A 14,537-nucleotide genomic window follows, 5' to 3' on the forward strand; every position below is an offset into this window, starting at 1 on the left:
CAATTATTCTAAAACCATGCTATGTACAAGGTTTTAAAAGATTTCATCTTAAAGCTTGCACAATGGCAAATTCAACAGCATTAATATTTGACCTCTGTCTAGTGCAGGTAAATGATATTAACTGTTATTTTTATGATATTAATTGATATATATATAATTTTCATATTTTTCTAAATATCTCAACAACCAAGTAAGACAAACAAAACCTCATAGCATCACATGAATGCTTTCAGCTGGATGAATAAAATGCTGCTGATTGTATGTGCATAACTTGAGTGGTTGCTGAGATATTATAAGTTGCTTACAAAATATTACAAATGCAATAGTTACTGTGTTTACTGTGACTTATAAAATTTGGGTTAAGACCTATAACCTAAAGAATACTGCCACTATAAAAATAGTTTGTTCTGAATGGTGTGCCATTTATACTTCTTCCATAACCCCTATGGTTCCAGAGATATGAGCATTTGTTTGAAATGTGAGGACATAATTTGATTCTGTCAAGAGGCCTAGGCTCTGCCCATTGGAAGTTACAGTGCAAACTTCTTGAGCTCCACTGGACTGAATGAGTTAATCAAATAAAAAAAATACATTTCTTCTTTAAAGATGCACTCTGTGTCATGCATGCACACACAACTTTCCCCTTCCTGCCTCACAACACACACATGCAGCCATACTCTATGTGCATGACATACGCACACATAACTTTTCTTCTGCTGCTGCTCACGCAGAATTCACATGTCCAGCAACTCTTCTCTCTAATGGAATTCAATGATATGGTAAGTGTATATAGAAATGTGTGTGAGAAATGCCCTAGTTAGGGATTGCAGGTTAGTTAATTTGCTCAGGCATAAACCCTGCACCCAGGTTACCAGAGACAAGAGCCTGAAGACTCCACACTAACTACTAGACTATGAGATTTAGTGTATTTTCAAGGAGTTGTGAGTTTCAGTGCATTTTCAAGGAAATGTGACTTTCAGTACATTTTTAAGGAATTGTGAGTTTCAGTGCATTTTCAAGGAAATGTGACTTTTAGTACATTTTTAAGGAATTGTGAGCTTCAGTGCATTTTAAAGGAATTATGAGCTTCAAGGGAAGAGAACTTTACTGCTGCTGATGCTAAATCTGTTTTCAATAACTGTTTTGATTAACAAATGGTCCTCACTGTTTGTGTTAATGAGCTTGCAAGCAGTGTTATTAACACAACAGGTAGTATACTTTCTTTTGATGCAGATGACTCTGGGTTCTACTTCCACACCATGTTGCTGGATTGCTGATACGGTGTTGTAGTTTAAGAAAGGGGAAGGTGCTGCAGTCCTGAGTGTGCCCTCCATTGGATGAGATTCCTTGTAACTGTTGTTATAGTCCTAGTAAACCTTTTGCTAGTTTGCCATCCATTCCCTATTGCAATATTACTAGCTTATTATCTTTTTATTTAACATAGGCAATTTATTCTTCACGGACAGCAGGCACTGAATTTGTAGATGAAACACTGAAATATAAAGTTGTTTGCCAGCAGCAGCATTTCATTAGGTACAGATCTCTGTAATGTGGAATTATTCAGATGATTTTTACTTCTGTATAGATTGAGCATATCGACTGATATTGGTGTACTGTAATGACAGAAGTTTGAGTGATCTTTTATGGTTGCAATATTCTGAAAGGGGGAGTTCTGTTATAATTGGTTTATATGTTTTGTTTCATTGCTTATTGGAAAACTGTTCAAAACTGCAAATTTAAAACACACTCTAACAAGTGGTGCAGTATTATACAAGGGATATAATTTAATACAATCAGGATCTTCTATCAAAAAACCCATCCATGTAAGCACGGTATCAAAAATGTGTACAAGGAGCCTTTGGTTTAAAAACAGCCCAAAGGTAAACCTAATCTGCCACTGGCCAGATGCAGTTCTCTTAATGTAGTGTGAGGAAAGGAGATAATGCCAGCACAGCAAGCTGAAATTTTGTAAATAATTATATGTCTTTGGTGAATATCAAAATGATCTATACAACATGTTTGTGTTACAAAATGTATTAGAAATTATGGCATGTGTATATCAAGCTGCTCTGTACAGATGTTTGTGCCCACTGAGTGGCGTACAGCTACAGTTACCCCACTCCACAAGGGGGGATCCACCTTGGATCCCGGGAACTACCGCCCCATCAGTCTGACGAGCCTGATCTGCAAGGCCATGGAACGTATTATCATGGAACTTATAAATAAAGACATTGGCAACCATCAAATACTGGACCCCACCCAGTTTGGGTCTATGAAGGGCCTATCTTGTCTCCTGAACTGGATTGACTTCTTTGAATCAGTCTCCAGAGCTGTGGATGAGGGTAAGGCGGTCCACACAGCCTATCTGGACCTCAGCAAGGCCTTCGACACCACCCCCCACCCTGGAATCATAGATAAACTTACTAAACTGGGCATTAATCCCTATGTCACTCAATGGGTTGCCAACTGGCTTACTGACAGAACCCACACTGTAAAAGTAGCCGACTCGAAATCCAGCTCCAGAAAAGTGACAAGTAGAGTACCTCAGGGTTTAGTCCTGGGACCGCTCTTGTTTGGCATCTAGTTTTCTGAAGTACAAGCCAACACTAAGGGACTCTGGCTAACAAAGTTCACAGATGACTGCAAACGGGGAGCCATTACCAAATCCCCATATGATGTGGATATTCTACAAAAGGGCCTTACATAAACAGATGCTTGGTGCCAGAGCCATGGGCTCAAGCTTAATGCCAAGAAATGTATAGTTATCCCCTTTGGAAAAAACATTACCACATAGGTTGCAGTACACTAAACACCGAAAGTGTGATAAGAGACTTAGGGACACAGGCGGACAGTAGTCTCACCTTCAATAAGAATATCACCACAGTAGTCAGGAAATCCTTCTGTGTGGCACACCTCATCACTAAGGGACTTTACATCCAGAAAAAAGGAGGTCATTGTCCCACTGTACTCATCACTCATTAGACCAATTATAGAACACAATACCCCATTTGGTATGTACCTCTCAAGACATCTGCAACAACTACCACAGAAATACCTCATTAAAAGAATCACAGGCCTAAAGCAGATGCCCTATGCTGACCATCTAAAAAAAACTCCAGTTATACTCTGTCGCATATCATCTACTCAGAGGCGATCTCTGCTTAACATACAAAGCCATGTCAAAACCAGAGCTGTTGGACATGCTACACTTAAAGAAATCCCAATCTCTCAGAGGCACACACTCCAGGGATCTAAACATTGTCATCACAATGAACAAAACATGCTGGAGGGATAGGTTCCTGACCCAGAGACTTCCCAGACTCTGGAATAGACTGCCCATACATGTCAAGCAGAGCACCTCTTTGGCCTTCTTCAAAAGGATCTTGATGATTGGATGAGAGACGGGAAATTCACCCTGGGAATTATATCAGTCACCCTGCTAGGCAGGGGTCCAGGGAAGTAGGTATTGTGGGAAGAAATAGCCAGGGAATTGTTATGGCTAGGCTTGTATAGACCCTAGGGCCGATAGCCTAGTACCAACCTATGAATCTATGAAAAGGTATTTGTAAAAGTGCTGTGTTTAAAATGTAGCCACAGTGTACCCTACTTGAAGAGAACAGAAATGTACTTGCACTATTGTAACTGTTTACATGAATATATTTTAACAGTGGAAACTGGGATACAGGAGGTTACCCTCAATCTAGTATACTTTAGAAAAATATCTGAAATTAAATTACTTTATAAGACCTAATAAAGAGGCTACCTCTCAAATGCAGTGCAGCTAGAGACACAGAGTTTGTGCTTGGAAGATCTCTGTATTGTCCTTGGTGTAAACTAATTGCTACTTTTGAAGCATGAAAGAATACAATTGTTTTATGACTTCTAGCATCTGCCAAAGAGCTGAGGAAAAGCCTTTATTTTTACAGGTAGATGCTAAATGCTGCCAGCTTCTAGCAATGGGGGTTTTGGCCTGGGAACTAGAAGTCATATGACCAGAAATGATATAATTCTGCAAGCTATACCAGCAGTAATATTTTTATATTAATTTGAGAAGTCTCTTAGAACATTCTCTATTCAGTCTTGGACCTGACAAGACCCATTCACCACACATCTGTCTTGCTCTAATGAAGTAAGTTTCTAGGGAACAGTATAACTCTCTTATATACAGACAGGAATATAGTACAGCTTAGTTTAAATGTTTTTCTTTATTTGTGTGAGCCTGTACTGCAATGTTATTTTAAATACTTTCTGTGTTTTTTTAACTCTGATGTCATTATGAATATATATTTAGTATTGTCTTGTTCTTTTATTATTTATTATTAATATTACACAGTCAAATTTGACACCCTTTGCTAAGGGCCCTAAAGTAGCTGATAAGGAGTGACTGGTAGCAGTGGCAGCTACCTGGGCAGAGGGGGGCATAGCTAGTAGACCTATGCTAGCCTTTCCCAGGTGTGTGTGTGCATGTGTGTGTGTGTAAATCAAATTTCAAAGAGTATATGTGTCAGCTACTTGATGGGGGATGGACACAATGCACTGGTTGGACAACGAGGGTGCTGGAAGTCTTGGCTTTGCCACTCAGCTGAGATCTCAACTCTAGCTGTGCGAGTGCGAGTGGGGAGTTTTAATGGGGATGTGGAGAAAGAGGGAGAAATCAGCCCTGGACTGACTGTGGTCTCTGTGTGCTTTTAAGGGGAAATTACAATTGATGCAGAGATCTGCATCTGGAGATACTGTGTGTGTACCTGTCTTCTTCTCAGTGAACGTCCCCCATGGTTGCCATTGGTGAGGATTGAGGCTCCTTGATTGCTGGTTGGCAGTGGGTTTCAATGCCATTTCAGTAAATGTGAGTTTCAAGGACAGAGAAGCTTACTTTTCATGCTGAGTCTGTTTTCCTTGTGAGACAATATATTACTGCTTGTGTGTGTGTGTGTGTGTGTGTGTGTGTGTGTGTGTGTGTGTGTGTGTGTGTGTGTGTGTGTGTGTGTGTGTGGGGCTGCTGCCAGGGAAATTGCTTTTTGTGTGCATGTATGGGGGGCCTCCGATCCATTACTCTACCCAGGGCCCTATTTGATGATGTTCTGACTCTGACATTGGCTGTGTCTTCTGGGTCAGAGCATGTGATTTCCTTTACTTTCAGCTCTGTTTAGTTCTGGGTGCTGTTTCTAAGTTTTCTAACATAGTTAAAGAAGGCTTTGTGGTTGCATTTTGCACGAGTTACAGTTTTTACCTCATACCTTGCTTTGGTTGGTTTGGTCAGGGTCATGAGTTCCCTATTAAGTTCAGCAAGAACTTTTTTTGGCATCCTAAGAGTTGCATTTATTTTTATATCCAATAAGTGTTTTCTTGATCCAGTTTATATTTACATTCTACCATATGGGTTTATTTTTGAATTTGCCATTGTATTTAGTTCATATGTGCATGTACTTTGATAAGAAATTATTCCGCATAAGCATTGGAACCATGGAGTTGGAAGGGGATATTGAATTTAGCTAGCTCATTGCTCTGTTCCAGTAGATTAGCCTTGGTTTAATCTCTAACTATTAAGGTATTGGAGGATGCATCTGGCTTCAGCCTTAAGGTGAATGTTACTGATGTGTAGTTCATTTGAACTAGGGTGGGAATTCCAAGTGGTAGGGAGCAGAGCTGTCCCATACTGGTGAAGAAGAAGCCCTGGACTTTATCTGCCCTGGCTGTGATATGGACTAACTGGTCCAGAGAGTTTGTATTGATGAAGTCCAGAAATCTTTAGGCATACATGTTAGATAAATAATACTGACTTTAGTACCCTCATGTAGTATGATGGGCCCAAACTTGTGGTGGGCATTGAAAGCCTGCACTGATGTGGTATTCTTAATGGCTGAACCAGGTCGCTGTTATGATGCATGCATGCATGTTTTCCAGGGTAAGGACTGCTTGCAGGTAGTAGTTTTTTTTGTTAAGGCCCCTAGCATTGAGCAGCTATATGTTTATGTTGGGTCCATATTACAACCCCGAAAGATCTAAAACATGAATGTATGTACATCAACACATAAAGGTCGATGTACATACACAGTGAAACATGTAAATGACGAAAATCAAAATGCCGAATGTGTTTCCTAGCCAGCAGCGCTGTGGTGGAGATATGGAAATATATCCTTTTCCCCACTGTAGTGCAGTCTCAGAGTTGGTATATTTAGGAAGGGGGGTTTGGGGGGTGCAAGGGGGCTTGCTTGCCCCACTGCATAAGCTTGTTAATGTATTATATTTTTTTTATTTTGTACTTACCTGTGTGGCGTGTTTTGCTGATGAAATACGTTTGGCATTTTGATTTTCGCCATTTACGTGTTTCGCTGTGTATGTACATCAACCTTTATGTGTCAATGTACATACATTCGCATTTTAGATCTTTTGGGGTTGTAATATAGACCCCTTTATGTTATTCAGATTCCATTTTATTATGTTGGAAACTTTTGAGGACTGATGTTGCCTAAAAAGACACTATGGGGTGGATTAAGTTTCATCCAGTTTATGAAAGTCTTCAGTCATAGGTTCATAGGAGATTACTAGTCTACAGGCGCAAAAGCCCTTACTGTGCTAACCATTATTACCTGAATATTTTTCTGATTTTTTTTACCCCTAAGGGCTAGAGAATGGCTTAGGTTTTCTGCCTATGCCTTTGATTATTTTACAGATTGCCCCTGTAAATAAGGGACATGAGCACCACCCCAGAAGTGAATTTATGATTCCCTCTCCATTGATCCAAACTATATTTGAAGAGGGTCAGGGAAGTGCTTTACTTTACATGAATAGCAAGCATGTTCTAGAGAAGCTGTAATCTCCGAGATACATATATGTCTCTCCAACAAGACCAAGTTTAGATCCCTAGATTGTGTGACCCTCATGCAGTTTGTCTGGTGAATGTGTAACAGTTTCATCAGGGCTGGATTTGAGAGTGCCTTGTGGGGTAGACATAGATCACCCGTTAACTGTAAATAGCAGACAGAGTAAAGGGATGGGGCTTTTATTCTATCCACATAAGTCACGTGTTGCTTACACCCTGTATTTTCTTTTGTAAGGAACCCCTGAAGCCACTCCATCTGTTGCAAATACTTGGTCAAGTACTTGTTAAAAAGTAAATTGTACTCAGTTATTGATCTGATGAAGGCTGAGTACAGTGGAACTATGACTTCCTTGGATCTGGATGGTATGTCATTACTTATAAGCTGTGCCACATAGAAGGACTTCCTTACCACTGAAGACACATGGTGATCAAAGTTCAGGCTACTATCTGTCTGTGTACCTACATCCCTCACCTTTGAGTCCACACATCCCTCACCTTTGAGTCCACTCTTGCAGGGATATTTAACTTCCCAAAGGCTATGAGTATATATATTTTTTTTGTTTTAGGCCATGGTTCTGGCGCCAATCATTTGTCTGAGTCAAACCCTTTTGAAGGATATTTACATTGCTTGGTGTTTCAGTGACTGCACCCAACTTACAGTTGTTAGCAAATTTAGTCAGTCAAAGACCTTCTAAATTAGCCTTGACATCAGAGACTTATATTCTAAAAAAGGGAGGTCCCAGCTCTGAGCCCCGTAGCACACCATAGTAACTGTCCTCTCGTTAAATCTGAATTCTTCTACTCTAACAACGTGTCCTGTTCATAAGCCATTTGACTAAACAGCTGGTGATGTAGGGATTTATGCTCAGTTTTGTGAGTTTATCTATAATACCTGAGTGGAGAATTGTGTCAAATGCCTTTGCCAGATCAAGGTAGGCAACATGCACTGTTTTACCCTTATCCGTGGTCCTAGTAACTTTCCATTGAGCAGTCATGACCTGCCCTTGACAAAGCTGTATGGGGTCGGGTCTAGTGTTAGGAGGTTTCTATATCATTCTTTATCAAGTCCATTTCTATTCTTTTCATGGCCTTTCATATAAGACTAGTGAAACTTATGGGTCTGTAATTTCCTGGGTCTGTTGATGGTCCCCCTTTATGCAGAGGGATGACTGTTGCTGTCCTGCACTCCACAGACAGTCTAGAGGTTGTAGTAAAATAGAGATCCTAGTGGGGCTGATAGGTCCCTTCTGAAGCTATTTAAGAGGCATCCTGGGATATTGTTGGGGCCCATCAAAACCGTTTTTAGCTTTAGAGAGCACAGTGGCAACCTGTTCTTTGGTGATAACTAGTGGAGGAATGGTAGAGAGTATTTCTTATAGGGTAAATGGAGGTGATACAGAGGTGAAATTTGAACTAAATTTATCAGCCAGCAGATTTCTTATATCTTCTGGATGAATGTAGGTAATGATGTTTACAACTAACTCTGCACATTATCTGGTGTTGCCCTTTAGATTATGGAAATAATTAAAAAAATGCCTTATGGTTATCCTTAGCTTGTGAGGCTATTTTTGCCTCAAAATTTGCTTTTGAAAACTTGACTAATCCCCTGACTTGTTGTTTAGACTAATGAGGGAGTTTTTGCTCTGTTTTTCAGGCCATCTGTGATTTACCAGTTAGGACTGTCTACCATCTCCTCTTAGGCTGATTTATATTGGACCCACTTTGAATGACAATGGAAGCTAAGCAAATTACTCAAGTCAATAATCTTTTGTGTGTATGCTGACATCAAATGTGTTTGTGTGTGCGTGTGTGTGTGTGCGTGTGCGTGTGTGTGTGTGTGTGTGTGTGTGTGTGTGTGTGTGTGTGTGTGTGTGTGTGTGTGTGTGTGTGTGTGTGTGTGTGTGTGTGTGTGTGTGTGTGTGTGTGTGTGTGTGTGTGTGTGTGTGTGTGTGTGTGTGTGTGTGTGTGTGTGTGTGTGTGTGTGTGTGCATGGGGTTGTATATCTATGATAACAGATCCTATAATGTTACATATTTACCTGAAGAGAAAGGCACTGCTATTTACTAAATATCTGTTTGTGGTTGCTTGGAATTTATTTCAGGTAATCAGCCAACATTAGCAACCCCACCATCAGTTAGAAGAAGCAAAGAGAGCAACAGTGTTCATCCACCTCATCTTCTTCTGAGTCATCTTAGATCTTCCAGCCCTGCTGTCAGAGGTGCAACACCTCCTTCACCATCACAGACACCCTCAGAATCGCCATTACCACAGTCTGACTCTTCAGTGTTAGACAAAGCCAACGAGTGTGTTTTAGAGTCCACTCACACATCTTCAGGTAAGTATGGGGAGAAAGATTAAATTACTCTCCCGATCACAACACCTTCCTCTCTTTGTTGAAGATTTATTTTTTGATACTAATAGGAACTTTTGTCCGGAGATTGTCCATCAGGTTCTACATACACAAAATGATTATTAGGTATATCATTTTATTGATTTATTTGATTTTCTTGTTTACTTACCTGAAAAGTCTGACTGGAAAAATTCCATTTTCAATGGAGGTCAGGGGAGAAAAGTCCCAGAATATACATTTAAGATGCTCAAGACCAAACTATTTTTTTACAAAGACACATTACATATACTAGTGGTAATTGTTCTGTATTGACTATATAAAAAAAACAAGTATTTCTTCTGTGGTGACATTCTACATAATATCAAGTATGCAAACACTTCATGTGTAATATATATAACCGTCAGATATTAGATATAACTTATAAGAAAGACATTGGTAAGAAGAGTTACAGTGTATATGATAATTAATAAAATTAGCATAAGGAGTGTGAAACATCAGTCAGTAGCAGATAATACTTAAAGCTAGAAGAGGGATGAGAGACATTGTATAGGTGACTAGTCAAGGATAGTGGGGGTAAGAATACTGGGATATGTATTGATGTATTGACACATTACCTAGTTTTAAGAGAGTGGTGGAGAGTATTTGTAGGAGATGGAGAAAAAGGAAAGGCCAGAAATTGACCTATAATGTGGGATTAAGCTAGGAAGGTAATCGAGGAGGGGTGGTAGAGTGGTTAGTCATGTAGAAGGGGATATTGGTTATAAAGGAACAGGGGGTATGAGCTGATAAAAGAAATGGAGTTACCCATCCTTTTGATAACTTTATGAAAATGATTACACAACGCAGATTCTTGGCTCACAGTACACGTTTGTTGCATGTAACACTTTCACAATATGATGCTGTTGCTGTTTCTTGCTATTGTACAGCAATGCTTTACATGTTCTGTCTTTTTGAATCTAATTAGGAATGGCATGCTTATCTGGTTTCAAACTTTGTTTTTAGAGCAAGGCATCTAAGAAAAATAAACAAAATGTAAGATAGGCCATTTAAAGAGTGTTGGGTTTACCAAGCTATCCGTGTCCTTTTTCTGCTTCTTTTAATAATGATTATGGTGTTAACCAGCAGAGTGTGGGGTAGGAAAGATTTTCTTTCATCAGAAACAGTCTCCATCTCATTTTGTAAGTTTCTGAAGTATTCATAGCCAAATTGAGAGATGACATATAACCCCTACTATGTGTCATGGATCTACCCCAGGGGCCCCAACCACTGAGCTTTACCTGGTATACCCCATATGGAAGGCACACATACAGGGTGCACAAACAACCTCAACTGACTCATCTTAGCACGGAGACCAAGTCCATATACCCCCAAATCCTTCTGGATTGCTGAACTTCTCCCTCCATCATGAAGAATGAAACCGGTTAGCCTCTAAAGGAATCTCATATGTCTTGCTTGCATGCATTTTGTCATCCTCTCATTCTGTACCCAAAGAGCATGACTATAGCTGAGGCTAATGACATGGACTGACCAGTCGATTCAGACCTTTGTGTGACTCAGCTTTTGTTTTTAAATTTTAAAAGAAAACCATGACCTCTCATTTGTTAACTAGATAAATCCACTGGATGACTGCCTTTTTCAGGGGTGACCTAGGTGCACTATCTGGTTAGCTGACTTGCTTGGTCACACAGCAGGCAAATACTAATAGACAGAATCAAACTGTATACCTGCGCTACAGGAAGATGGTCATTCTTCACTACCACACTCTGCTAAAGTGTCCGGAGTACTTATTGCCACCACCTGAACCATCCACTGACCAATCTCCTGATTCCCTCTACCTTTGTTCATGCCAAAGAAACCAAAATACTTGAACTCCTGCAGTAGAGTTAGCTGCTCGGGTCACCTAGAAAGGACAAACTACTCTTTTGTAGAACAGAAAGTACTGAGTTTCATCCCTTTCACTTTACACTTAGCAGAAAATTACTACAGCGCAACCCAGGGCTCATAGTTAATCAAGGACAGTCGACAAATAAAGATGCCAACTGCAGATCCCCAAAATAGATTTTTCCAGGCCTTGTCTGCATCATAAAATCCTGCCCATGAAAATCACATGCAGAAACAGAGGCAAGACACATCCTAAATGGAAGTCTAATGCCCACCTTGAATGAATTTGAGTTAACTATAAGAATGCAGACTCGGCTCTCTCTGTCTCTCTCTCTCTCTCTCTCTCTCTCTCTCTGTCCAAATACAGGGACAGAATGAAATTCAATAATGATACTATATGAAAAACCTGAGGATATACGAATATATGCAGCCTTAAGGTGCACAAAATACATGCAGATAATATTAGTAATTTCCCATAACAGCATCAATATATGGCCTAGGGCAAAGAGATGGTCCACCTTTCTATGGTCAGGATGGAATCCCTACTGCTAATTCTGGATCAGATATTTGACTATTGAATGAAATCTTGTTTATAATACCCTAGTATATACTTTTCCAGGGATGCATAGTAGTTTGATGCATTTATAACTGGAACCAATATTTAAAAGTGTAGAATGCCTCCTGAGTTTGACAATCCAGAGGTACTATTCCAGCCTTTAACACAGCATTGAAAAGGCACATTAGCCCTGAAACCCCAGCAATGATCAATGTCTCACTATTTGTAATATTTATCTCTTTCACTCCCGCAACATTGACACAACATGGTCTAACTGTCACAGTGACTTTACTACCAGTGATGTTTTCTTTGTCAGACATCCAACACACACACACACACACACACAGACAGACACACACACACACACACACACACACACACACACACACACACACACACACACTAAATAAATAAATAAAATAAAAAACAATGAATATTCTGAAGCTACTTGCATTTTCTGAAATAAAGTGGCAGGAAGTATATTACAATTTGCAGATTTTTCATTTGTGTTTTTACTATTATTATTATTATTGTTGTTATTATCATTGTTGTTGTTATTATTATTATTATTATTATTATTAATATTATTATTATTTTGATTACAGGGATAGTACCATCATCTTCACCACCAATTTCGAGATGCAGAGACACTAATGATGTACCTCCTCCTCTTCCTTGCAAGATGGCCTCTGATTTGGTTTGTAGAAGAAAGCCATCTCTCCCTCCATCAGAAAAACTACCAAAATCTCATCACCTAAGGCAATCTTCAACCCAAAATGCACCTGGAGATTCTGTCCTGCTTAACACACCGACATTTCCAAGTAAGTATGGCAGTAAGATAAAATGTATGATGTGCTGTGGTTTTCACACACATTTACATTGCATATAAAATGGATGTGGTACAAATTCTACTATCACATATGGCTTTTATGTCTAGAATATCTATTTTTGAAATTTTCAAGTGTAGAAAACATCTTCTGGTGCACTTTATATTTTAGAATATGTTTACTTGCTTTAGTAAAGGAATATGCAAAGCTAGATGACCTTTCCCCTTTAGTAAAATCTATTTGCACATGCCTGAGGATTCAGAAAAGCTTGGCATGTGGCCAGGTTACCACTATTTACATTGTTGGGACGATGAGCCTCAGCACTCATTACTAATGTATGCTGTCAGACCACATTGCATAAAGAACAGCTCCTCATTGCAGCTGCAGGAGAGATGCATGACTTAATTGTGTTAAATCATCTTGTAGTTAGATCACTGTACAAGAAGGAGAGGTAAATACTGTATGTACACAGGCACTACTGGCAGTTATCACATGTTCATGTGCACAGATGGGAAATAACTGATAATATTGATGTAATACACAGCAATATAGCTGCAGAAAAATATTTCATGACAGGAAAACTATATGGATGACTAAGTTTCAGTATATCAACAGAAACCACAGGCATGGTGATGGACAGAAGTGTGCAAAATGAGTGGTCCAACAGAATGGAACTGTAAACCCCTATGGATAAGGTGGCATGGCAATACCTGAATGTAAAATAATGTGGAAGTTAGACAGGTGAGGTGGGATACAGTATAGTAAATATGATGTACCGACCTTCACCAGTCCTGACAACATCAGACAGTATAGTAAGTATGATGCACTGACCGTGACCAGTCCTGATGACATCAGACAGTATAGTAAGTATAATGTACCAACCTTCACCCATCCTGATGACATTAGACAATATAGTAAGAATGATACACCAACCTTCACCAGTCCTGATGACATCAGACAGTATAGCAAGTATGATGTAACAACCTTCATGCATCCTGACGACATCAGACAGTATAGTAAATATGATGTACTGACGACCATCACCAGTCCTGATGACATCAGACAGTATAATAAGTATGATGTACCGACCACCAGTCCCGGTGACATCAGACAGTATAATAAGTATGATGTACCGACCACCAGTCCTGATGACATCAGACAGTATAGCAAGTATGATGTAACAACCTTCACCAGTCCTAACAACAGCAAAGTGTATGTAGTAGACCTCCGTGATAATGTTAATGCTATTAAAAAAGGAAACTATGATACCTTCAGGGAAGCTGGCCAATTAAGATAGTCTACATGTCAGAATAAGTTTACTATCATAATGTGGAATAGCACTTTCTCAACTCAACTCCACATTTTGGAATGTCCAAACACTGAACACTGAAAATGCTGAACACCGACATTCCAGAATGCAAAATCTCGCTCCCCTTGATCCATGGTGGTGCTTGTTTCTAGGTCCACAGTGTAAGGGAATGTCGATGTTCAGTGTTTTTTTTTGGAGATATTAAAATTTCGCATTCTGATTTTTGCAGATAAAAGTTGATTATATTAGGGAAATATGAAGTGCCATTCAACATTATGATAGTAAACCACCAGAAGATCAAACACTGAAACAGTCACATAAAAGAGAGGTCATACATCATGCATATCAGGAAAATGTAGCACATTTGCAGACTTAGAACAAGAAAAGAAAGACAATCCTCAGGGAAATTAAACTCCTGATGTTCCTGTTGATATTTCTTCCTATTAGTGTATTAAATAAGGAAGCCAGTGAAGCAGTCAGACTAATAACAGGTCATAAAACACACATATCAGGGAAAAGTAGCACGTGCTCACTGCAAACTGAAGTTTGTAAGACAGCATACAACTCCAGTTGATTAAAACACCACATTTATTGTACTGACACAGTAGAAATAATTTCAGTGGAACACTGATCCATCAAAGGAATTAGAAAAGAAAGGCAATAACTGGGTTTTATTTCAGATTTTCATGTTTATGTGCAGTGACACTTAGCTCATTTGTGTGCATAACAATATTTTGGTTCATTTTTATCATTCTACATGGAGAACCACTTCTCTGTGGTTATATATGACT

At 39.3% G+C, this 14,537-nt stretch overlaps 1 protein-coding gene across 1 annotated transcript in view; it reads left to right on the forward strand.

Annotated features, from left to right (window-relative positions):
* LOC122795977 (formin-like protein 20) overlaps positions 1 to 14,537 on the forward strand; it is a 76,851-nt gene that overhangs the window by 33,995 nt on the left and 28,319 nt on the right. The window contains exons 2-3 of the mRNA XM_044064459.1: positions 8,925 to 9,158; positions 12,216 to 12,431. Coding sequence (XP_043920394.1) covers positions 8,925 to 9,158; positions 12,216 to 12,431 — 450 coding nt within the window. The remainder of the gene's footprint in view (positions 1 to 8,924; positions 9,159 to 12,215; positions 12,432 to 14,537) is intronic.

The sequence above is a fragment of the Protopterus annectens genome, chromosome 2.part2 (assembly GCF_019279795.1).
Source record: "Protopterus annectens isolate FY-2018-M chromosome 2.part2, PAN1.0, whole genome shotgun sequence".
NCBI classification, from domain to species: Eukaryota; Metazoa; Chordata; order Ceratodontiformes; family Protopteridae; genus Protopterus; species Protopterus annectens.